This window comes from Girardinichthys multiradiatus, chromosome 11 (genome assembly GCF_021462225.1).
Source record: "Girardinichthys multiradiatus isolate DD_20200921_A chromosome 11, DD_fGirMul_XY1, whole genome shotgun sequence".
NCBI lineage: Eukaryota > Metazoa > Chordata > Actinopteri > Cyprinodontiformes > Goodeidae > Girardinichthys > Girardinichthys multiradiatus.
The window spans coordinates 24,661,603-24,686,937 of NC_061804.1; the positions used below are offsets into that span (position 1 = coordinate 24,661,603).

Genomic DNA, 25,335 nt, shown 5'->3' on the forward strand with positions numbered 1-25,335 from the left:
GTTGATGAATTCACACCAGCTCTTGAGATGATCAAACTCTTGACCTTGTACTGTCTCTCCAATCATGGAGCCGGCCTCGCTGGCTGACGCACCTCAAATCAGTCAGTCTGAAACCCTTGCAGGGACCCAGCTGGGTAGCCACCTGTGTAACCCTATCGACACTAACTGTTCATGGCAAAGCTGTCATGTTCAATGTAATCCTCCGCATCTCATTCATGGTCCTCCTACTAAGATGCATTTTTAACAGAGAGCCACTTAAAGTCAGGTTCCATATGATATAATATCTGATAAGCTGCTGTAAGATGGGGGGTAAGGCTAAGTGTTTTTATATTTGAATTGGCCTTTTTTTTCCAAGTTATCATTAAAAAAGCAAAAGTGTATTTTTATAAAACATTTCAACTTGTATTAAATTCCACTCTTCTGCATTACTTTTTTTTATCTCATGTAGAAATTAATTCAAAAAATTAATTCAAAGAGTTTATACTTGAATAAATTAGGTGTTAAAATAATTTGCTGAAGTAAGCTTATAGAGTTTAGAAAATGTTTTGATCTCTTAATAGCCAAAGTCTAATTAAATTTTTTATTTACATTTAAAAGCAACAAAAGTTGACCATAGTGTTATACCCCAAAATACCACATTATTATAACAGAAATAAAGTCAAATTTTGCCTGTTGCTCCCCTATGTGAATGTTTGTTCCCAGAGTTCCCATCAGCATCCAATTTTGTGGATATTTAATGATGGACAGTTACACAATTTTTAAAAGTTTTTATCAAAGCTGCTTGCCCTGCAGCTAAATTCTCACGTCCTCAGCCAAAGAAGTGGACAACAACAAACACTAATCGTTAGCCATTAACCTACCAGCCACCTGCAACACTGAGCTGCTGAAGCTCAGAAATTTACATATACTTAGCTGTTTCTTGATTGCTGTGGTCAGCAGCACCTATCTTCGTCCATCTTCGTCATCAGAGCCCCAAAACAATCCTATCACAATGGAAAACCTAGTGAAACGGAACACACAGAGTTGATTACAACTTACTGCAGCCATTCCAAAGACTGATGCCTTCAAAACCAGTCATTAAGGAACTGCTGAACACACAATCCCTCACAAATAATTCCTCTTTAATTGACAAGCATAGTCTGAATAAATGTTCAGATTTAATTAGCCTTACTGAAACCTGGCACTGACCTTCTGTCTTCTCTAACATAACTAAAGCCCTAACCTGTTGGTTACACCTATCTCTAGACAGCCTGCAGCACTGGTTGTGGTGGTGGTTTGTGTGTCATCTACTACAAACATCTGGAAATATCTATTTTACCACCTCTTGATTTGTCCTTTTTAATGCTTGGTTTTTAAATCCAAGTCCCCCTTCTTAATGTTATTTCTTCTCATCCAATGGCCACCTAAACTAAAGCCAATCTTCATTCTAGATTTATCAAGCATCCTATCTAGAATTTTGCCCCACATCTGCTATCATTATGTTATTCGGAGACCTTAACTTCCATGTTCCTTTGCAGCAGAATTCAATCATCTTCTCACTGCTTTAATCTCAGGCATCATGTTGAGGCTCCCACACATTACGTAGACTTGGGTATTAACAACTCTGCCCCTCCCGACAAACCCTTAGTGTATGATCTGGGTATCTCTGATCATATGTCTCTCGGAAATTACCACGTGTGTTTTTGACCGGACTGCATATGTTTCCATCAGAGGAGCAAAATCAAAGATCCATACAATGACTTGAAGCGTTCCTCATAGGGTCAGTCCTTGTCCCTAGCTCTTCACACTGTATGTGCTTTACATTTTCAAGAAATCAGTCACTGTGGAATTTCTTTTCACTGATGTGCTCATGCTATCCAGCTTTGGGTTAAAATGGACCATCAATCATCTTCAGTTTCTCCATCCACTCCAACATCACTCTCTGCCTGGAGGACATAAAGGCATTAGTGAATCTTAACTTTCTTCACCTCAACAAATCTAAAACTGTTGCTACATTGGTTGTCATAATGTGTCAGCTCCAGTCATCCTGCGTCACAGCCATACCATTTTCTGGACAAGACATGCAACTCTCTCCTGTTGTCAACAACCGTGGTGTTTTAAAAAAATATTATCACATAACACAGGTTTTACAGACCTGCATTGGGTCCCTGTCCCAGTCACAATTCAATACGAGATCTGTCTCCGTGCCCACTAGGTCATACATGATAATGCTTCCCCCTACCTCAAGGTACTGCTCACCCCACACAACACAACATGCTCCCTCTGCTCAAAAGCCTTATCCCTTCTTCAGATCCCCAGGGCCAAACCTTTAACCATGGGGGACATGGCCTTCTGCTCAGGAGCTATAAAAACTACAGGTGATACAGGTTTTGATAGTTATATTTTATTTTAGCATATTCTGTCAAAATGTTAAATGTTAAGCATTTACTCCAACTTCATATATGCATAAATAATAATAATAAAAAGTCTATTTTCAGATCATAGACCATTTTTGCCCAGGGATTTTATAATGGTTGTCATCTTTTTCGTATAAGAAAGTCAAAGGCTCACTGGCTAGATTGAACAAGTTCTCAGTAAAAAAAAAAAAAAAAAAAAAAAAAGGACACCAGAGTAAAAAATATGTATCAGTCCCTGACTGTACAAAGAGAGTAATGTTTTATTTAACTGTTGTCTTTATCTGAGCTCTGCTTAAATGGTAAATCACTACATTTGCTTTTCTATACGATTGCCTTGGTGGGTATTTTCAAAGCCTGTAGACACCTGAATTTGTATTCTTGCTGTATTAAACCAGAATTATCCTTTAAATTTCAATTTGCATTGATGTGATCCCAAGTCTGCAATCATCAGTCATGCTTGGCCATCCTAAAAGGTGACTCAGCTGATCAAATCTTCGGTCTGCCTCTATCCACTCCGTAATCTGGTATTCCCAGCCATACATCACAGCTCTGCAGCTCAGTCGAGCTCCGGTCCTGTTATAAAGGTCAGTAGCTGCAGGCTGTCCGTCTGTCTGCATGCATCTCTCTCTTTTTCTCTGCTTCTTGAATGCCTAAATAAGAAAGGTTAGTAGAAGCAGCTGCTCTCGCCTGAAAGGTCATGAGAGAAAGTTGACAAGATACATCCAGAATAAATCTTCCATTCGTATCACTATTAGTTGCTCAGTTATTTGCTCTGCCAAAACCTAGTTGGTGTTGTTCTCTGTATATCTCCACTAAACAACCTATATGATTGTAGTTTGAACCAATAAAAGTGTGGAAGCTTTGCACAGTTTTGAACTTCATTTAACTCAGCTAAATAAAGGAAAGCTAATTTTATGATATCATTACTTTCTAATGGCATGCAGATGAGAGCATTGTTGACCCGGGTTAGCCTCGGCTTGTCAGTCAAGGTGGAGGGCAATTAAACTGACCCCACTCTTGGTGTGAGAAAGAGCCCAATTCAGCCTAATAAAGGAAGTAGGATCAAGATAAACTTGAAAGACAGGAGAGCATCAAGAGACAGAGAGAATATGAAAATGAGCGACAAAGAAAGTGGAAATGCCACCCTTCAGGGATCAACCAGAGGAGGTAACGTGACAGCAAGAGAGGGGAATAAGAGAGAAAGGAACTGACTGGAATGGATATGAACTGGAAAAGTCAAGGCAGGAAAGTTAAAGTAGGAGAAAGAGTGGAGTTGAAATGAGAGGAGAACCTAAATTTAGACATGGAAATCAGGTGAGAACAGCTGCCTTCTTCCCTCAGGAGATACATTTAAATCAGGTCTGGGTGGCCATATGGGAAAATGGAAGAACCTATTCCACTGGCCAATTAGATGCACTGAACACTGTGTAGCTCTAATATAACCATCATTGTGGCCCCTTTGGCCCATTCAGTCCCTCTGGATGTGTAGCAGCAGACAGAAACAGGCCTAAACTCAGAGATCACTTTACTTTTGCACTTGGTAAAGGGACAAAAGAGAAAGAGGAAAAATAATGAGCAATAGTCTACTTATAAAGAAGTGAAAGATTGTCTGTTATATCATAAATTCGTTCAGACATCTCACATTTTAGGTGTTTTATTGTGATCACTGTTTGTTGTCTAGACTCCAAGCCCTTCACCGCTGAGGTTTTGATTAACAAACTACAGATTGATGAATAAATCTTTTCACCCAGGGGCCAATAGGTGGGTACTGGGTAGGTAGAGGGATTGAAAGAAGATTTAGCAAAGCAATTTGTTCTCATTTCTAACTAATTACTGTCATGGTATGACATCTTTGGACTTGGTTTGTGTTTTTGTGTTAACTGTTGCTTAGGTCTATGTTTCCCTTTATTGTTAATTAGTTCCACCTGTCCCTTCTGCCTCCCTGTCTCCTTGCCACACCTGTTCTTAGTTCCTGTGATTACCTGCCTTTGTTTTCTCCCTGTATATTAGTTGGTCTGTGTTCTTTGTTCCCCGCTGGTTCCTTCGTCACTATTCCTGGTTCTGTTTCTCTACATGTTCAGCAGTGAACTCTCATGTAAGTTTTTGTCTGGACTCTTGTGATACCTGAAGTGATTTTTTTGCTTCACCTGGAAATTGCTTAATAAAGCTGATAACTCATTTAATCATGCGGCTCCCAAGCTCTTGTCTGCGCATTGGTCCGATCCAAACACAGAACGTGACAATTACAAAGTGAAACTTTTTCAGAAGCTTACAAGAAGCCTTTAACAGACCAGAAAATGCTCTGTTTTACACTGCCATGTATCCTTTAGCAACATAAGTTGACTTTAGGCAAGGTAAGGCAAGGCAAGTTTATTTGCATAGCACATTTCCGCGACAAGACAACTCAAAGTGCTTTACATGATGACAAAAAAACATAGAAATGTACATTGCTGTGGCGTGATAACAGAAAGTAAAGAAAAGTTGGACTACAGAGTGAAATTAATTACCTAAACTTTTTTTTGTAAAATCATGACAAATACAAAGCCCCTGCAGGATATTTTAAATCCTTAACCCACCTTTCACCATAAAATCAAATGTTTCTCACTGGGAAGGAGGTAATTGCTTGGAACCCATTACCCAGACGCCTATTATGTGTCTGGGTAATGGGGGAATATTCCTTTAAAATCTGTCCACGTCTGGACCAGGAGCCCGAGGTTTCTCAGTGCTCTGTAACCTTCCCTCTAACTCTTGATAGGAGAGCCTAGCTCAGCCACTGTCAGTCAGGGAGGGGTCTTCAGCAGTGAACTGCTTCTCACTGCACACAGCGAGGTCCACCTCGCTCAGTTCTAAGATGGAAGCTCCTATATCTTTGTCCCAGCCATCTTTGTCCCCCAGTCTTTATTTTAAACTTCATTTATATAGCAGGACCTTTTAAACTTTCACAATTTAAAATTTTTTGTAATTTTTGATTTTTAGGCCTTTGGTTACATTTTGTAACAGTTAATGCTTTTAGAATTGTTTTTTTAACATAACTTCAAATGTTTTTCCCTGCAGAGGAGACAACTCCTTAGAACACCCATTATGCATCTCAACAATGGGGGAATATTCCTTTTAAAACTGGTCCACATCTGGACTTTACAGCTGCACCAGTGAAAAACTAACAGAAAAAAAAGTTTTGTACACTAGAGATGCTTCAAAAGTTTGACAGATTTTTGATTTCCAGTTTTTTTAAGTTTCTCACTGATTTCTGATTTCTACACTGTAGTTAACCATGTTTTATTCCAAACTTCCTGCCAGTAGCAGCAATTGTTATTTATATATTTAGAGCCAAGGTGATGTCGCAACGTTTATTAGAAAGCATTTGCTGTATTACGGGTTTTACTAATTGTTTTTTTTTTTTAACAGAGACAAAAATTATGGAGTGTATGTTTATCCATCGCATTTTATATTAGTAATTTGCACGGTTAGCATTAGTAATTGTCTCTATGTGTATTTCCTTGAAAATGTAGATCCTTACCTTAACAATGAGATTTCCAAAAAGTTTCCAACATTTCCAAATCCAAGATGCTCCATAACTGAGAGCTCAAAATCATAAAAAGAGCAACTTTGTTTTCAGCCTTGCTGGTATCTGCTGAAGTCTAACTTTCAATTGAGAAGTAGCACCCTGAATGAATGGCAGACGCAGCTCTATTGGAAATACATATTCCTTTTTATATAACGTCTCGCAACTTTTATGCTTCCTGATTTTAAAAGTCAAACATTGAAACTTCTTCCTTCATTACCAGTTGCAACACCAAAGAGAGTTGTGGTTCAAATTAGATCCCAAGTCTTTTAGGTTAGGCCTACTGAATTTCAGACCAGCTTGACACTGCCATTATCTCTGTGCATCCATAATGTGTAACAATGCTTGCTAATGTAGCATCAAGCATAAGGAGATTAAAGGACAGATGAGGAATGGTCACATGAGTACCAGTCATGGTCTTCCTGAGTTTCTTCAGTTTACTTGAAGACTGTTGTTGCAAATTTGCCCCAAACCACCACACAAAAGAATTGACATATTTATACCATATGTATATAAAAATATAACACAAAAATTTTAGACAGTAAGAAGTTGACTTTACTTTCAATTCTAAACAAATGTCGCATCACTTTACATGCTTCACTTGACAAATTCAAAGTAGTCTATTTAATAAGGTAATAAAAGTCCTTAGTTTAACTTTTAAAATGTACATTACGTTAAATTTTAGAACAGGAAATTTGGTAAGATTTTGCATGCAGTCATACCAGTCTAACCTAGGCAGTTCTTGCTTGAATGACCCTGAAAAGTTTGTTTATCACACCTTTTACTTTCAAAACCAACAACACTGACCTATTTCTAGCTATCAATATGTCGCAAGAAAATGCCACTGGAAATAAAATAGCAGAGGAAGAGGCAGGGAATTTTACAACCAAATAGTTAGGTTGTGAGGGTGAGTTTGCTGGTGTTCTGTAAGAACACAAGGCATTCTTTTATTATTTGTATTTGATATTTATTTTAACTGAAAATTTGAGCAGAACAAATTTGTAGAGGAACTAACTTTTTCTGAAATCATTCATGTTACTATCCAGTACTAATTAAATCCTACAAATTGTATGTTTATGTGTTAATAAATAGCAGATCAATTCAGGCCGCTGTCCTATGATTTTGAGATGTTAGTAAAGAGTTTATATCACAACAGAACAACTCATCCTCTAGAGGCTTCAGTGGCATTTTACAATGACACTTCATTTGAGGGCAAATTACATAGTCCAAAATCTCACTTAATGCTGCCATTCGCTAAATAGGTTAACTATTAAATTCCTTTAGTGGTCACACAAAGAAGCTAAAATGCATCAGACCCAACGGTATGTTGCCCCATTGCATTAGTGAGAAATTGAAAAAAAGTAAGTAATTTAAAGAAGCCAGTCACACAAGTATTCTAAATCGACAGATCATGCTTTATACAAAAACTTCCATGAATAAATCATATCCTAGCCTCCCATAGCTCAGATCAATTTTTCCTTCGTTTTTCTCTTCTTCCCTCTCTATCTCTCACATGCATGATTAACCTCGGGAGACCTTAATCAACACTGGAAATGACCCATGCTCCTTGACGTACCTTTTCATCGCTCTCCTTTCCTTTACCTCATCCTCTTGGCTCATCCTCCCCCACAGCTTCCTTTATGATAGGGTTTGCCTCACCAGCTAACCCAGAAGGCAAACACAGTTTGAGGGTCAGTTTGTCTCACTTCTGCAATAAATTACCTGCTGTGAAGTTACCACAAAAATTGCAGTTGATAATGACTAAAACTCACAGGGAAATTCATTATCAGCTAAAAGCTGCCTTTTTTGGAAGTTTTTTTCTTCCTCAAGCAAGTTTTTCTTTCCATGTTCAGACGAGGGCATCAGTCAGGCTTTCTTCCCTGAAAACCTTCCTTCACACAGTTTTTAAAATCATTCCTCTGGGGATGGTACCAGGGATAGATTTATGGATATTACTTTTCACTTGTCCCACAGCCTTCCTCACATTCACAGATGCATTCCTATAACAAAGTACACAGACTCGGGCAACTCTGTGAGCTGTCCAGGGTCCTGACAAGTGGAAGGTAACAATTGACAGCCAGTCACAACATTGCCTTGTCTGTGGTGCTGAAAACAAACTCAATTCAGCATCGAGGTCACGGATGAAATGTATAATTCGGCTCGCCGGCAGCTTTTCACTCACTGGATGCAGGCATTAACACACATCAGCATCCGTGCAAGTCCACTGAGGACAGCTTTTTAATTGGTCCTTTTCACTGTAGCTAAGGTTTCAATACTTCTGGCTAAACACCCCCTGTGTGTTCAACGTTTGGGTCCAATTTAGCACACCATAATCACTGACCAGCCTCCCTGAGTGTTTCCTTTGTAATTAGAGTCTTAAGCCTCTAATTATTATTATTTGTTTTTTCAAAGCCAAATACGGCAAATGTAGGACAAATATCCTCTCTTTTTACTGATGTTTTAGAGGTAGAAATGTACAGTGCCTAGCAGTATTCATACCTCTTTAGCTATTTTGCATTTTTTGACATTAAAGGCCACAAACTTATTTAATGTGATAGACCAACAAAAAGTAGTGCATAATTGTGAAGTTGAAGGAAAAGGCTCACAATTTTCAACACTTAGTAAAAATAAATATCTGAAATGTTTAACGTGCATGTATTTGGCCCCGTTTACTTTGATACTTATTAATCAAATTGAGGACCTTCTGAAGGAACCTAATTGGCAAATGAACTCCACCTATGTGTATTTAAATCTCAGTATTAATGCAGCTGTGCTGTAAAGGCCAAAAACACATGTTAAAAAAGAATATTGAATAAACAGCATCATGAGGATCAAGGAACACAGCAGACTGAGCAGAGATATAGCTGTGGAGACGTTTAAAGCAGTGTTAGGTAATTTCCTAAGCTCCGAATATCTCACTGTTCAATCCTTCATCTGAAAATGGAAAGAGTATGACACAACTGCAAATCTACCAAGACAGAGCCATTCACCTAAACTGGCAGGTCGGATAAAGAGGATTTATCAGAGAAGAGACCAAGAAATCTGTGGTGACTTTGGAGGAGCTGCAGCGATTAAGAATTTGGGGGGACAATCAGTTGATATGGAAACTAATCGTTGTACTACACACAGAAGAGTAGCATGACGACTTTTAAAATTTATTTTTGTTTGTTTAACTGTACAATGATGAGTTCTGCAAATGTACCAGAGTTGCCAAAATAGCTGTTTTCCATCTGCCGTTCCTGGTTAATGAGAGGCACAAAAATAATGTTCACAGTTCCATGTTCTAGATGCGCAAAGCTGGTATAGACTAGCAACTGTAATTGCAGCTAAAGATGGTTCCACAAATAATGTACTCAGGGGGTTGATGCAAATACACAAATTCAAATTGATTTGTCAAATGTTGAAAACCATGCATATTTTATATTGTACTTTACAGTTGTGCACTACTTTGTGTTGGCCTATCACATAAAATCCTAATGAAATACAATAAAATTTGGGGTTGTATTGGGAGAACATTTTAAGAAGTTTAAGAAGAAGGATTTCTTCTGCACGACACTGTAAATCTTTCAAAGCTTCGAGATGCTTTCCTCTTATCTTTGAATTTATTTGCTCATCATTCAATAACTGAACTTAATTAAATACATTTTATCACCAAGGAAGTCCTAAAACTTAAGCTTTTAAAAATGTGCCATCTGTCGAAACCACTCTACTTCTACGTCTATCTCTCTCCTTCCCAGCTCATCTTCATCTGATATTTCTCGTTGTGTCATGTTGCAGGCGTCAGTGGTCAGTATCCTCTGGTTCAAAATGTCACCGTGACGGAGGGTGGAACGGCAAACCTGACCTGCCGTGTGGAGTATAATGACAACACCTCCCTCCAGTGGTCGAACCCAGCACAGCAGACCCTCTTTTTTGGGGACAAGAAAGGTTAGTTGAGGACTCATAGCACACATTGACACCCACACAAGAGGCACAGAGGCGCTGTTTTAATGTAGGCTTGTGTTGGCAGATAAACTGACAAAATAATAATTTTTTTCCATGTGTGCTTGTCACTGGAACAAAGCACCAGTCCCACAATTTCACTGTTTATGCTTCTGGTTTGTTCTCTATTTTCACAACAGGGGCATTCGTAGTCCAGACAAAAACACACGCATGCCTTTAAAAAATCTGTACAGTATTTTATCTAGTGATGGATGGTATGAAGCTATTATTACCCTTAGCTTATCCTTAAACCTCTCTCTCACACACACACACACACACACACACACACACACACACACACACACACACACACACACACACACACACATGTTTCACTGTCTTTATGAGGACTTTTCAGTTACTTCTATTGTTTTCCTTGATTTCTAGGGCCTGACCCTAAACCTAACCCTAACCAGTTCCTACCTAACCTTAACCCTAACCCACATAACCAGTTTAACATGCCATGATCAACGTATGGACTTTAATGTTGTTGTTTTTTTTGTGCATGACCCATTTTATGCCCAAGTTGGAACTGTTTATTGTAGCAGATTTGGAAAGATAGCAACAGGAAGTTTAAAGTCAGATTTCTTATGTTTCATCCACCATCAGGATCAGTCTGAAGGTTGACTGTGTGTTTTCATAACTGAGCTGACCAAAGTATAGAGGGACGTCTGGGTGTCTCTGCTGAGTCTGCTGCCCCCACGACCCGGTCCCGGATAAGTGGAAGACGACGAGTACGAGCTGTATTTGTTGCTTTTGCATTGTAGCAAAATATGGAATAATTTTTTCATTAAAATCAACATTTATTGTGTTTATTGTAGTTGAGACAATTTCATGTGTGAAGTTGGAATGACTGTAAGACAAGAGACTTACCCTGTGTAATAATTACCAATGTTTTTTCTAGAAAACTGTGCATTCAGTAAGATGTTTGTTCCATTACAGAATAAACACCTTCAAAGTGACACACAAACACAGTGCGGGTGAGGCTGGAAGCGACCAGCGATTTAATGGCTAATAGGTAAAAAGGGTTTATTTCTGACCTTTCCCAACATCTTAGTAAAGTCCTCATAAATGGAATTCATGGCACTTATTTCGTCAGGTCATGCCAGCTGAAATAATTGTGCCCAGTGCGTCTCTCAGCTGTATTAGTTGAGTGTAATAGAGTATGAATCACACACTCTTGTAAGTGTCTGGATTAAGCACATATGGGATTTACACAGTCTTCTTCCATTATCCTGCAGCCCGTTGGGGGCCTTGCCCATTTCCTTGTGTGTGTTCATTTCACATGATTCTGATTGTGTCCAAGTGTGTCAGTGCTGGTGTGGATTCTTTGCATATTGGAAGCAAATGCATGCAGCTGGAAAGCATTTCAGTTCACATTTTCACTTACATGCCTCTTTTCCGAAAGAGCGGTACTAAAAAGCTCCATTGAACTTCAAATTCAACAGTTGATGTTCTCTGCAGGTTATTCCATATCACACCAGGGGTCAAGCTTGGGGGTCTATTTCATGGCATTTCCAGTGCTGAGCCCTGAGATTGAAAATGAAAAACTTGCCAAGGTCTCTTCTATTATCAGAATAGCAAAGTGGGTAGTACTGAGACTCCAGAACTGTAATGCTCCTTTTTTCGGGCTACTGGTGTATTTATGGTTGTTTGTGTGTATAGGTGTGTGTGTGTGTGTGTGTGTGTGTGTGTGTGTGTGTTCTTTGGGAGGGTTTGTCTTTCTGATCATGGTGAGTTCCTGATGGGAGCATAGAGATTATGAATGTTTTCAAAAGTGCCACAGGCTATGTGAGAAAGGAACAAAGGCTCAGCTGCAAATGCCTTTGAGCACATGAGGTTTCAGATTAATTTTCTTTGCTGTCTGTTGGGTGGAAGAAGATGGGGGATTAGGCCAAGCTGCTGAAAAACACAATCCAAACTCACCAAGTTTTTGCATATTTTTCTCTCTTGTAACTGAAAAGTTTCTCTACTTTTGCAGTGTAGCAAACGTGGATCTATTTTTTCATTAAAATCAGCATTTATTAGCTGACATAATTACAAGTGTGAAGTTGGAGTGACAGTTCTTGCATAAAATATAATAAATTGCTATTAATCTTTACAGAATTTAAAGATGAAGAAAAACAGGAAATACCTTGAGAAACTGCTGTTGAGCATTATGCTGCTCATATCCCTAAAAGGGGGACAGAGAATGTTGTAGCCCGCACCTCTTTTATTTGCTTTTGGACTCTCCAAGCCACTTTGCCAAAACACTTTTCATTCCCTTCAGTTCTGCCTTGATTCCATCCAGAGGCATATAGTGATCCAGAAGCCACATCACCTCAATATCCCAATCTGGCTAAATTATCTTTAACACGATGCCCTCAGCAACAAGCATTAGCTTGGCTTACCCAAATCCCCTGCTCTTACCATCAGTAATGGAGCACCACAGGGCTACATGCTTAGTTCATTCCTGTACAAACTGTATACAAATGACAGCATCAGCACATTGCCCAGCACAAAGTACCCAAATACTGATACGACATAGCCACCTGCTCCCTACTATAAGGCGATGAAGGGTAGTTCTTTTTGAGATACAAAAATCTCTCACACTTCATCCAGCAGTGTAAGGATAAACATCTGGGGTCTCTTGTACAAAGCGTACCTATGCACAAAAATCTTGCGACGCAGTGTTTTACGCACAACTTGGCATGTACAGAATGAACATTGCGTGAAAGTGCACAGTAATCCACGCAAACTTTTGACTTGCCATGAAAATGTCTGAGAGCCATGCAAACTTTTTCAATCGACAATAATTAACTACAGAAAACTAAAACTCACTTAAATCCACTGAAATATGACTCCATTCAGCTTTATTTAATTTATAGACCACCTGATGCTTTTTTTCATGAGTTTGAGTTTTTGTGGTTTATACCAGTGATAAAACTGAATTACATTTAGCCTTATACAATAATGTAACACACCTCAGAAAATGATGGAAACAAAATTGTGAAACTTTCTCACCTGTAGATGGAAATGCTCATCGTTCTGTGTGCCCACACATGTCCATTAATAGCTACATAACGTTGCGCGTAACTGTGGAATGATGGCAACTTTGGCAAATGTAGAAGATGGAAGATGTCAGAGGGAGCGTTTAATCACAAATCATACTGATCTGTCACATGATGATGCATGGCTTATTGGGTGGTTTAGATTGCCCAGAGCAATTGTTTTGGAGCTTACAGAGGGAAACCAGGAGGAACCATGCATCTCTGGTGCCAGTTCAAGTTGTCACTACACTGCAGTTCTTTAGTGGAGCTTTTCAGAAGGAGCTGACTGACAGTTTGGGTATTTAACAGTCATCCCTGAGCCTGGCCATGCCAGACATATATGGGTCGGCCTCATCCATATGTTGCTCACCTATAAAAAGTTCCCCTAAACTGTGGCTCTCATTTGCCAATTTCTCAATGTAATCACAGATGGGGACTGCATTCATATTGCTATAAGGGCGCCATCTGTATGTGAATATGGATTTATGAAGAGAAAGCGTTTTCATTCAATATATGCGCAACCTGTTTATGACGCACGAATGTGTCTCACTAATGCAGTGGCATGTTGGCCTCCTCAGCTGATGATTCCTTTATAGTATAATAAATATTATAGGTGTTGGGAACAAACCTCAAGCAGACTCTGTGCCCAATGGCTGGCTTCTAGGTGATTTTCTATTATTTTATGTGGCGTCCTGAATGGTTTTAAAGATTTAAAGTTCTTCACACAGTGTTTGTCTTCCTAATAGAAATATGGGAGGAGTATTCACGTCATTATAATGATCAGGATTTTGCTGTAATTGAGCTTAGAGAGCTGTCTGGATTGGATGCAGATATTCTAGAACTTAACGGGTTCGACCCACCAACCTTTTTATTTAAAGTCAGGTTTGAGTCTCCAATGTCATTTAAGTAGTTGTTGGTTTGCTGTAATTTAGTACAAACATCCCTCATGGTGTGTACACGCAGTATCTCATAGCGTTTTTCCGCCAACAGGAACTGGTTCTTTGACTGTCACAGCACCGTTGACATGGTTATTTGGACACGTGATGGGTGACTTCTGGTTATTTCTATCTATTACTTTGCATATGTATTTAGGCGTGGGCACCGGGCGCTCCAAGTGTCCCTTGCAGCTACGTCAAATCCACTGCAAATTGGGATGTATGAAGGTTAAGTCTGTGGTGACATGTCTACACACAGTTTCGTACATCTGAATTTTTTTGTGGGCCGCATCTTTCAGAATTTCTCCCTACCTCAAACTTTTAGTAAGAAAGCTGCATAGTCTTTTGTACATGAGACCCCTGTGACATCACTGTTTGGTTTTACTTTATTTCATTTTTTTTTTTTCATATAAAAGAATTGACCACTTTAGAATTCAGTCGTAACGGGAGGTCAAATACTTAATAAATAAGGCAAACTTTGAAATACCTTGGAGTAACACAAGACAGCCCACTTACCTTGGACGAGTACATCATGGACATGCAGAAAAATCCACCAAAGGCTGAGTCATCAGTAAATTGAAGTAACTTGATGTTTTTCCAGCATGCTCTCCTGTTAAACCCCAAGCTCACAAAGGCAACCATCACTGCTGCAAAGTTAATATTATTTTTGCATAATTCGTCTTCCCACGCACAACCTCACTGTACCACAGTATCAATGCTACAAGGCAAGGACATTTCAATAGAGCAGGACCTCCTACAGCTACTCTGTGAATATCTAGCCACACTGCGGTCAGGTTGCAGGTAGAGGAAAATGAGCTGCAAAGAAGTTGATATGGAAGAATCCTGATTAAAAAAGTCATTATATCTCTCAACAATAGACCCTGATGAATGGGATCACAACTGTTTTATGTGTAACGGGGGATGGGTGGTGGTGAAATATGTTACGTGTAATGGTATATTATTGCTTTTGTGTTGTTGTGCCTGTTGTGCCACCTTCTTGTCAAAAATGTGCAGTGATGCGAAAAGGAATTTCCTTTTGGACACAATACTGTTCAGGTTTTTAGGTTTAATAAAAGATTCAGCCCTCTGATGACTCTACACTCATGGATAAATGGGTATGCGTCGTTTTACGAAGTAAAGGCACATGCAGTCCCTGTTCATGCTGCAAAGTATTCCATGAAGCATTAGCATAAGCATATTGCTTTTTCAAAGACAAACTCAGACAGCTGTCTACATTATAGCCCTTTGAGTGTGCCAGTTTTATGGCTGTTGTTGTTTAATGTCAGGGCTAAGACTCACCTCCAAGTCATTTAGTTGGATGAAAGAGATTCCTCTTGTCTCCCATCCTCTTAAAGGCGAAGTCTGTGAAGAGTTGTTTGAATTTCAAATAAGTCATTGTCCCAAAAGTAGCCAATTTTGTCCTTTCCATCACTCTCCACTGAAGAACTTAAGCTGGGCTTTGACAGACCGAGGGAGATGAGCGCTGGGCAAAAGGGATTCTCTCTTTTATAAGATTCAAAAGAGGCTAATATCTCGTTACAAATTGCTCTTTTGGTTTCATGTAATTCAGGACTTGATAATAGCTTTATTTCCTGGATGGTGAAATTTTCCAGTGAGGCATAATGAGAATTTCTTCGATATTCTTAAACTACAGCCTATGTTTAATTACTTTTCAGGCTAAATTTACAGACCCATTTAGTGAACCCATCATGTTTGAGCACCAGCTGTGGTGTGACACTGAAATTACTTATTCAGCTTAGCTACGGTAATTTGCTGTCCATTTGTTCACATGATTACTCTTTTAACACCGACATCTGTATTTCCATTTTTTGTCTCTCTTGTGTTTAAACATTCTTTTTCTTGCCTCAGTTATTTGTCCACCTCTGGCCTAAGGAGCGTGGCAGGGTAACAGTTTTCCCATCCTTACTTGCTTTTCCCAAATGTAAAACAGTCAGTCATTTTCTAGACAGCTTCTTCCATAGTGGTTCGCGGGGAAGCTGGTGTCTATCTCCAGCAGTCTATGGGCGAGAGGCAGGGCACACCCTGGACAGGACGCCAGTCCATCGCAGGGCACAAATGTAAAACATTTGTTGGAAATACGTACGTATGTACTGGCATTTTGAAGCAACTTACTTGAGAGATTTTTGTATTAGATAAAACAGTGACAAGCTTTGCTGCTTTGGAAGGATTAGAGAACATATTCTCATATATTAGATAATGTATTCATATACATTTTTATTTTATCTGGACTTAAGTCCTGACACAGGTAAAATATTTTTTCTTCATTAAAATACTATGGTAGCTCCTCCCCTTTTATAAATGCAGTAGTGTTTCTAGTAATGGTAATATATTAATATCACCACCTAGGCATGTTACTTAAAATTTCTGGTATAGCTGTAATTATTTAAGATCACTGCAAACATTTCTCCAACAAACTCATAGTGTATTTCCACTTTGTTTTACAGATCTTTTTAGCATTGACTGTGTGATTAGTACTTTTTATGTTAATATTTTGTTCTATCACTGGTCAGGTTGCTGTTACTTGCTTCTTACACAGCTTCTACAGATTCCAGTAGTTAATCCGAATCTGATTACCCAAAGTCCATTATATATGTATAAAGTTTTGGCAATAGGATTTCTGGTTATTTTATGATGCTTTTACACATTAAATGTCTCATTACACTTGTTTCCAATGCTCAAAAGTGTAAAATTTTGATAGCAATAATTTGCATTTTGTGGATACCTTTATGATCTTTAGTTAGACTCTTTATGGCTCATTGTTCTACGACAGCAAATCAGCCACACAGAAATTACAGTGATCATTCAGTGAGTCTACAATTACACAACAGGGTTGGCTCTCTTGCTTCGTAGCCGATACGATGCATATCTCACTACATTACCATTGCTTTGATACATTAGCACTAAAGTTGCCTCAGTTATAATAACAACTAGAACCACCAATCTGTGTGTAACATTTATTTCCTCTTACATGTACATCTGGCTCATTGAGTGTATAGATTTTGTAGCTATATGATTGTTATTTGTCAATTTACATTCATAAAAATGACATCAAACAAGAAACATTTTAATTTTTTCCTCTTGAATTAATGTTTCAGAGTATTCATTCTCTCTGTTAGATTTAAATTGATTGTTGATTTTTTCTCAAGAAGGCCTTGTACAGTACTTCAAGCACAAAGACACTCAGTGCTCTTTAAAAAAGGAACAGGCAGCCGATAAGCTCATCACCCTTTCACAAACACACACCTTTACTTTCACAAGCAGTGAACAGAAAGATGCAAAACAGACATTTTCTAAGTTAAAAACAATAAAAATCTGTCATCATTTCAAAGAGGCGCACTTATAACTGTTCATAAATTTGATAATGTAAACTTGGTGAGATTTGAGTGTAAAAACTACAATAGCTTAGTGGTGTTTAAAAATATCCAAAAATGATGACAAATTACCTCTTGGCATATCAGAATAGTATACATAAAAGTGGCTGCGTTGCCCATGCCATACAAAAAGGTGTTTCTTTGGTAAAAAACTGTTTATTCACAAGATAAACTCTACTTTCATCTTTTATCTGAACAGATTACATTTTACTAAGACAAACATTTAAAAATTATATATCTAGATTTTATCCAAAAACTGTATCTAAACAGCTACATAATCACTCACACTGGGGTTACCGTATCAGATCTGTACTGTGTGAAAGCAGATTCAAAAGGTTTACTTTACTTAGGCTTATTTTCCTTTGGGTTTTTAATTTAACTTCCATGAAAAAGTAGTTATTTCTGTCATTTATATGAAATTTCTTTTAATATCTAAACGAGTAATAACATGTTAATGATGCAGAAGAAAAAAATCTAAAATGCCTTCTATACGGTACCTGCGGCCATTTCTGCCAATGTGCAATGCCACCTGCAGATTGATTGAATCTGTTTAAACATTAAGATTAGTGTTATGGGTGAACAGCTAAGGGCCAATTGCTCGATTTTTGGTCCCCTGAGCTGCTGAATATGAAATTACTCAAGTCCTCAGATGTCAAATATTCAGCTGTCTAAATCAATTTTCTGCCTGTTTATGGTTGTGTGAGCATGTGCATATGTGTGTGTAGGCTTGTAAGTGCACGCATACATGTGTGCACATGGAATGTCAAGCATTCCAGCTTCCCACTATGAATCCATGAAAGCTTTGATGCATTCAGAGGATCAATGCCTGAGCATTTAGAGGATAGGCTTTTAAAAGTTTTCCATAGTAAATAGCAAAATAAGAAAAACCAGACAGACTTTTTTTTTTTATTAAAGAAATAACAGAAGTTTCTCTCAAAACTTAATCTTAGCCGAAAGGTTAAAGTTTTGACACAGGTGTCTTTTCTCCTCCTTGGAAAAGTGCCTTGGTGAAACATCCTTTCATATCAGTCTGAAGATTGGTACGATGTTCTCTCTGATAGAAAAACACTTGACTGTAAATCTCCAAAGATCCTCAACAAAACCTCTCTTTCCAAGACAAGGACCATAAAACATGAGAGGAAAAAAAAGAAAAAATGAGACAAAATGTAGGCCTTGGTGGAATAAAGGAGAGGAATTAAAGGTGCATTTTATGAGAGAGCTTTCAGAAGCTTTTATCACCTATAGAAGAAACTTTTTCTTTGACCTTGCGCTCCTCTTTGTGTAATGTCTTTGTCTGAATAGAAACATTCAGATTTTTAATTTAAAAAAATAGAAAAACTTGATCTTCTTTTTTGCTTTTTCATTGTGCTTATTCGAACAGAATATTATAACTAAACGCAAAGATCTTTAAATTTGCTGCTTGTGTTTTATCCTGTAAATCTGAAAATCTGGCGTTAGGCAAATGTCAGCTCTGTTTGTACAACAAAGCAGGTTAAGGTGAGAAGGATGTTAGATCGTTAAATAAGGCAACTGATCCAGTTAGTACTGTGTGTATTATTACAGCTACATATCACTCACAGGGGTATTCCTTAGGCAAACAGGAATACTTTTCCCATCTTTAGGCACTAACCTATTCTGTCTCGCTTGAAAGAAAAGTACAGAGCTGAAAAGGAGTAACAGTAATTTGTTTCTGCAATTTTTTATTTTAACTTGCGTATGTATTTTGATTATTTAGGGTTGCTTATTATTGTCATTGTCATTAAGGGGTAAGTTAATTCCTTTGTAATGTGTTTCATTGTTTTTTGTTTTTTTTTGTTTCTTTTTTTGGGTGTTCTGTTCTCTGTGCATTTTGGCTTAGACTCTGGTTTGTAATTATTTTGTGTTTTGGTCCATCTCTCTGTATTAAACTGTCACCTTCTCTCAGTGCCCTGCTCTGGTTCTCCCTCAGCTGATCTGTGTGCGCTTGATGGTACTCACCTGGTTTCTATGTCACTAATCACACCTCAGTATTTAAGCTCCCTGGTTTCACTGTTAAGTTCTGGTTTCTTCAGTTGCTCTCACCCAGGTTCCATGTTCTTTTCTTCTAGTGCCCCTTCTGTAAGTCTTTATTGTTGATGATTAAATTATACTCTCCATAATGTTCCTCCCAATGTTTTGCAAGCATTTCGGTCCAGCTCAACCATCTTGACGCACATCAGGTGTAGAGACAGATTATTTGCATTACTTACCAGCCTGAGTGTGTGCATCAGTGTAACCAGTGGGCAAGAAATTACGGAACTGAGAAAGATGCCGTTAGATGCATTTTTTTACTCAGTATTTTTGCCTTCATTAATTGATTAAAAGTAACATGGTAAAGTCTCTGCCCTATATACAATACTAAAAACTGATTTTTAAAAGGCTTGAAATGATAGCAGTACATACAGCTCATACCACTTCTGCTTTTTGATGTCAGGAGAGAACCACAACCACCTGCAATGTATTTTCATGGGGAAATTATGTGATAGACCAGCCTAAAGGGTATATATCATTATTTTATCCTTTACAAATAAGAGTATGCAAAGTTTGATGAGTATTTGTATTCAGCCCAGTTTACTCTGATACAATTCTATGTAACCAGTTGCCGTCAGAAGTGACACACTTAGCAGTGTTAGGATCTAAAACATTATCTCAAGCTTTCAATATCTCATTGAGCATTGTGTATTTTATCAACCCAAATTATAGGGGTTATGGCACACCTGCAAGTCTACCATAACATTGGCATCCACTTAAACTGACAGGCTGGACAAAGAGAACATTAATAACAAAATTAGCCAAGTGGTAACTCTGGAGGAGCTGTAGAAGAAAGCTACTATTCAAAGAAAGATGTTTGCAGTTTGCACAAGTCATGTAGGGGACTCAACAAATGTGGAAGATTGTACTCTGCTCATATGTGAAAAATGAACTTTTAGGAATACATGCCAAAGCTATGTGTTGTAGAAAACAGACTGCGAATCATACCAAACACACCATAAAACATGGTAGTGGCAGCATCATGCTATGGAGATGCTTTTCTACATTAGGCCAGGGACACTAGTTCATGGGAAGATGGATGAAGCTAAATACAGGGCAATCCCATAAAACACTTTTAGAGGCTTCAGTAGTCTACAGACTAGTGTGAAGAGGTATACCTTCCATTAGAATAGCCCTGAATATGCAGTCAGAGCTACAATGTACAAATGGTTTAGATAAAAGCATACTAATGTGTTAGAATGGCCCAGTCAAAGTCCAGGCTTAAATTCTGTTGAGAATCTGTGGTAAGACTTCTAATCTGACTGAGGTTGAGCTCCGTTAAAATTAAAATGGGCAAAGATTCCATCTCTTTATTCCCAGATAAAGTGGTAGACAGAGTTGCAGCTATAATTGGAATGTATTTACATCAGCGGGCCTGAATACAAATGAAATACACTTTTCCAATATTTGTATTGTAAAAACTATGTGTAGTTTTCCCTCCACTTCACAATTCTGGGTTATTTTTTCTTGGTCTATCTATCCCAGAAAGTGTAAATACAATATGCTGAAGTTTATAGTTGTAATGTGACCAAATGTGAAAGGTTCAAGATGTATGAATTATTTTGCAAGGCACTGTACAAAATATTCCCTGCTTTTTATATCAAGGCTTCTGTTCTACTGCTACAGAAAAAAAAATCCTCTAAAAATGCTATAGAGTTGATTGGCAAAAGCTGTCTCCTCAGTGTCCTGCTTCTCACAAGGACTTAATGAAGTGGGGCTGGTGACGGTGTCCCACTGAACTCCGCATGGCAGGTAGAGACTGATGAAAGAAAATCATCTCTGTCACTGGAAAAAAAAATCTCTGCAAGCCAACTACTTAATGGAGAATGACACATTTTACATATCACACAACCAGCTTTGCTTCAGCAAAGTACAACAGGTAATGGAGGTTGAGGAATGACTCAGCCTATATGAAACTATTCAGTAAGAATTGTGTTCTGTTTGCTTTGCTGTCCTTCTATTTCTTTCATAAACATGCATACGCACATATGCGCACACACGGACGCATTCAATCCCGAGATGGGTTGCTGACAAGAAAAAGAGAACGGTCGCAGCCAGACAGAGACAGCTGAATGTATATTTTGATATTTGCATTTTCTCATTATAAAACTGTGTCACTTGAATGAGCAAACACCTGCCATGGTTCTGTACTAATACAAGCTGTCCCTAGAAAGATGAAGGGACGGGTAGCATGGACATGGGAGTAAGCTGTAAAGGGAAGGGCAGAAGGGAAAAGAAAGAGATTATAAAGGAATAAAGGGAAGTGTAAAAATATGTTAGACAGAAAGGGAGTCGTGACTCCATTGTTAATCATGTCTATACAATTTACTATTTAAAAAGGAATACAGCCTTATGTAGAAATGCAATTAACACCAAATACACATATGCTTATGACCATTTTTCTAAGATAAGCTGCTAGCTACATAATGTTCCAGCATTGCCTTCCTGTACATCAGATGCTGTAGCATACACAATCTGCAGCTAAGTTAGGCTGCTGTAAAAAATGTTTGATTTGTCGAAAAGCCCCATGGCATGAACATCATGGCAACTCCACCTACTTTATGATTAATTCAGCTGATAATTAATTGACAACCTGGGCCACTCATGAAGCATTGAACTGTCATCCTCAGGTGGTCACATGATCCTTAATCTACAAAATGAACTTAAACTTTCTAGTTTTAATAATAATAATAATAATGAAATTAGACAGTAATGGCATTGCAAAAGCAACGTAGTCTATCCGTGAGATAGAACACTAAATTCTACACTCTGAAGCCCAGTGCACACACACTATTAAAAATGGAGGCGCATCAGAGGCAAGCACTTCAATAAAATGAGAGGACTTGATGGTCCACAAAGTTTTCTGTTCCTCCTCATATTTAGACTCACGTAATATGGGCTTTTCAGTACGCAAACATATATGTAAAGATGGAAAACAACATAACAAGAGCTGAAACATTATTGAAAAAAAGAGGATTTTGCAATCTAAATATGTCATTTTTTCTTTTTTGTTTGTAAGAAAGAAAGAAATCAGAATATCACTGTCAACGTTTTGTATCTCTGAAAAAAATTGTATATGCTGGTAACTTGCTTTGTTATTTTACAAGTCATCATCTTTAACAATTTTTATACATTTCACAATTTAAACAGGCCACATTATGTAGGGGTTACATGGTTTTATTGCTTCTAGGCAGTGCAGGTTTCATATCTCTACACACTGTTTTGTGTCAGTGGATGTACTCTCTATTGACCTTGAGATTCTTTAAAACAAACTGTGAGATTTAGAAAACCTTTATTCTATCTTTGAAAAGTCAAATAAAAGAGAATTGCAAATGTCTTTTTGTATTAGGTCTGATTTAGAGAAAATAACATGGAAAATGCAATATATGGACAGATGAAAACCCAGAATGGATATTTCTATTGAAACCAGCATCTGTAAAACAGAGTTTATCTGTGAAAAGTAAATTTTGGCATATAATATAGCTCTTGTTCTTGTGAACCCATTGTTTTTGTCGTGTGAACAATATGTATTGCTACCTTCCTATTGACAAGTGAAGAAACAAAGACTAGCTGCACTGTCTTGGATGATTGGCTCTTAAAGAGACGGGAGGTGAAATACACACTGAAATGGGAAAAATGTTCAGCTGCAATGCTTAAATGATAAGAAATAAAGGCATGGAAATAAAAAATAATAGTTTTTGTACATTTAAATGTTTAAACATGTTTTTGAAATATAAAATTATAAAGATATACTAGAAAGTGTTCAACATTTCTTTCCTGATGTTGGCTGCCTCAAAGCCAAGACCAGGTAAACATGAAGAGGAAATAGACTAGTGATTACTGTTAATGTGTTGTCTTCATCAATTTCTCATTCAGCAGCATTGATTGCATCTTAATATCATATACAACATGTTTGTATCACCAGAGTTGGCATCAATGAGCCTGCCAGCTCACTGAACATGTTCCCTCAGAATAATTATGTCACTTCCAATTTAAAGAAAACAAGCCATTTCTGACCTTCTCTCTGTGCAGCTTCTTTCAGTCTCAGCTTTTTCCCTTTCAACGATATTCTTGTTCTCACCCTGAGCAGATTTTTAAAAAGAGATAGCTGACACTTGCCCACTCTGTTCTGTCCGTTTCTGTTTGGGAACAGAGCCTCATGTGGCTTTGATGTCACAGCCGTTTAAACGCTGATTGGCTCTTGGCTGCATTCAGGGAAACCTTAGCGGAGGCAACAGTCATCAGTACTTGCAATTAGATGGAAAATATTTCTGCATCCAAAGGCTTTTGAAGAGATCACTTTGGCAAACCTGTAGCTGTCAAGTCTTGAGGTGCTTTGAGTTGGTAAGATTATGCATTTAAATGTATAATATATGGTTCTCTTTCTTGCTCACACAAACAAACTGCATGGTCTATGTACTTAACAAGCAGCAGAATCTACAAAGGTGTATTGACCATTTGTTGGAGAGACAAATCAGACTTTGATGTTAACAAATGCATCTTTTACTTTCTGTCCATCTTTATAAGAGACAAAGCTGGAGCTTACTGAGCAGAAAATGCGGTTGTACATTCACTAAATAGTTATCTATCAAATACAAATCTGCTACTCTTTGATGTTGACAACAACACTGCCCATCATGGAAACACTGAAGACAGTTAGTGCTAATGGGTTCTAATGGATGGCAGACTGCTGCAGTTGCTAATGAATAGCAAAGGATGCATTCCCCCTTTCTGGCTGCTCTGTCGATACCCAATCTTTCACTTTGCAGTGTGGAGCAGAGGTTATACTACTAAGGCTCTGTTTGGTTTTACTTACAGTCCTCAGATAAAAGCCCAATGTGCTAAAAGCATGTGAGTCTTCAGTTCTTACTTTATTAATGTATATTTAACGTCTTCTGTGTTTAGTGGCATATAGAAAACTGTCAACACCCAAAACTGAGTAAACAGCCTATCACCTAATAGCTAGTCTTACACATTTTGGTTGAAATAACATCAGTGAGACATTTCTTGTAGCCATTTACCAGTTTCTGACATCATCCCAAGTAAAGTTTTCCCTTCTCCTCAGTTTCAGCTGTAAGATTTTAAAGGGGTTTCTTCTTTGAGGGTTTTCTTGCATGTAAAGCCGGTTTCAAGTCACTCTGCTGCATCTCACTGAGATCAAGATCTGGGCTTTGACTTAGTCCAGGACTTTCATGTCTTAGATTTCAGCCAGTCCTTGTTGGATTTAATGGTATGTTTTTGGTCATTGCCATGTTTCAGGGTCCAAATCTGCTTCAGCTTTATTTCTTTTTAAATACAAGTGGTCTCACATTGTTAGCCACCTTTTTTAATTTTGGACTTTACATCTAATTAACACTATTACCTGGTAATTGTCAACGTTCAATCAAATTCATGTTTATTTCAAAAAGCAAATGTTTTCTACTTGCACACATGCAAGTTAAACTACTGCAGTCTTTTTCTTACAGGGCAGGCATGCACTTTTATATCAATAGTAGCAAGAGCCTGCTGTAGATCCATTAATTGTATTTTAAGATTTTTGGAGACTTCTTTTAGCATTCTGTGGTCTGCTTTCAGGGTGAACTTGTTTGGATGGTCAGACCTGGGTATGTTGGAAGTTGTAATGACTTGTAGACTATTTGCTAGCCTCTTTGAATCCCTTACCCAACTCAATCTACTATAAAATTATTTCTGAAGGCCTCAGACAGCTCTCCATCTCTGGTGTTCACTCTCCCTTCAACAGTCAGGAGGTCAAACAACAGAGGTTAAAGCAGGGCAAACCTCCCTTAAAAATGCTGAATAACAACATTCTAATTATGTGCACCTGATGTGATACATGTGTATTTAATTTTACCCATTTTAAGTGGAAATAAATGTTGTTGGGTTATTTCTCATCTAAAATTGCATTTGTCATTATATTTTATAGAAAATCTTATTTATTTATTTGCTTATTTATTGTTTTTCTGCCCACGTTTTTTAGTAAGTATGAAGTTA

General features: G+C 37.9%; 1 protein-coding gene across 3 annotated transcripts in view; it reads left to right on the plus strand.

Moving 5' to 3' along the window:
- cadm2a (cell adhesion molecule 2a) overlaps window positions 1–25,335 on the plus strand; it is a 397,367-nt gene that overhangs the window by 274,865 nt on the left and 97,167 nt on the right. For all 3 annotated transcript variants that reach the window (XM_047378822.1, XM_047378824.1, XM_047378823.1), the window contains one exon: window positions 9,736–9,885. In XM_047378822.1, the coding sequence (XP_047234778.1) occupies window positions 9,736–9,885 (150 nt within the window). The remainder of the gene's footprint in view (window positions 1–9,735; window positions 9,886–25,335) is intronic.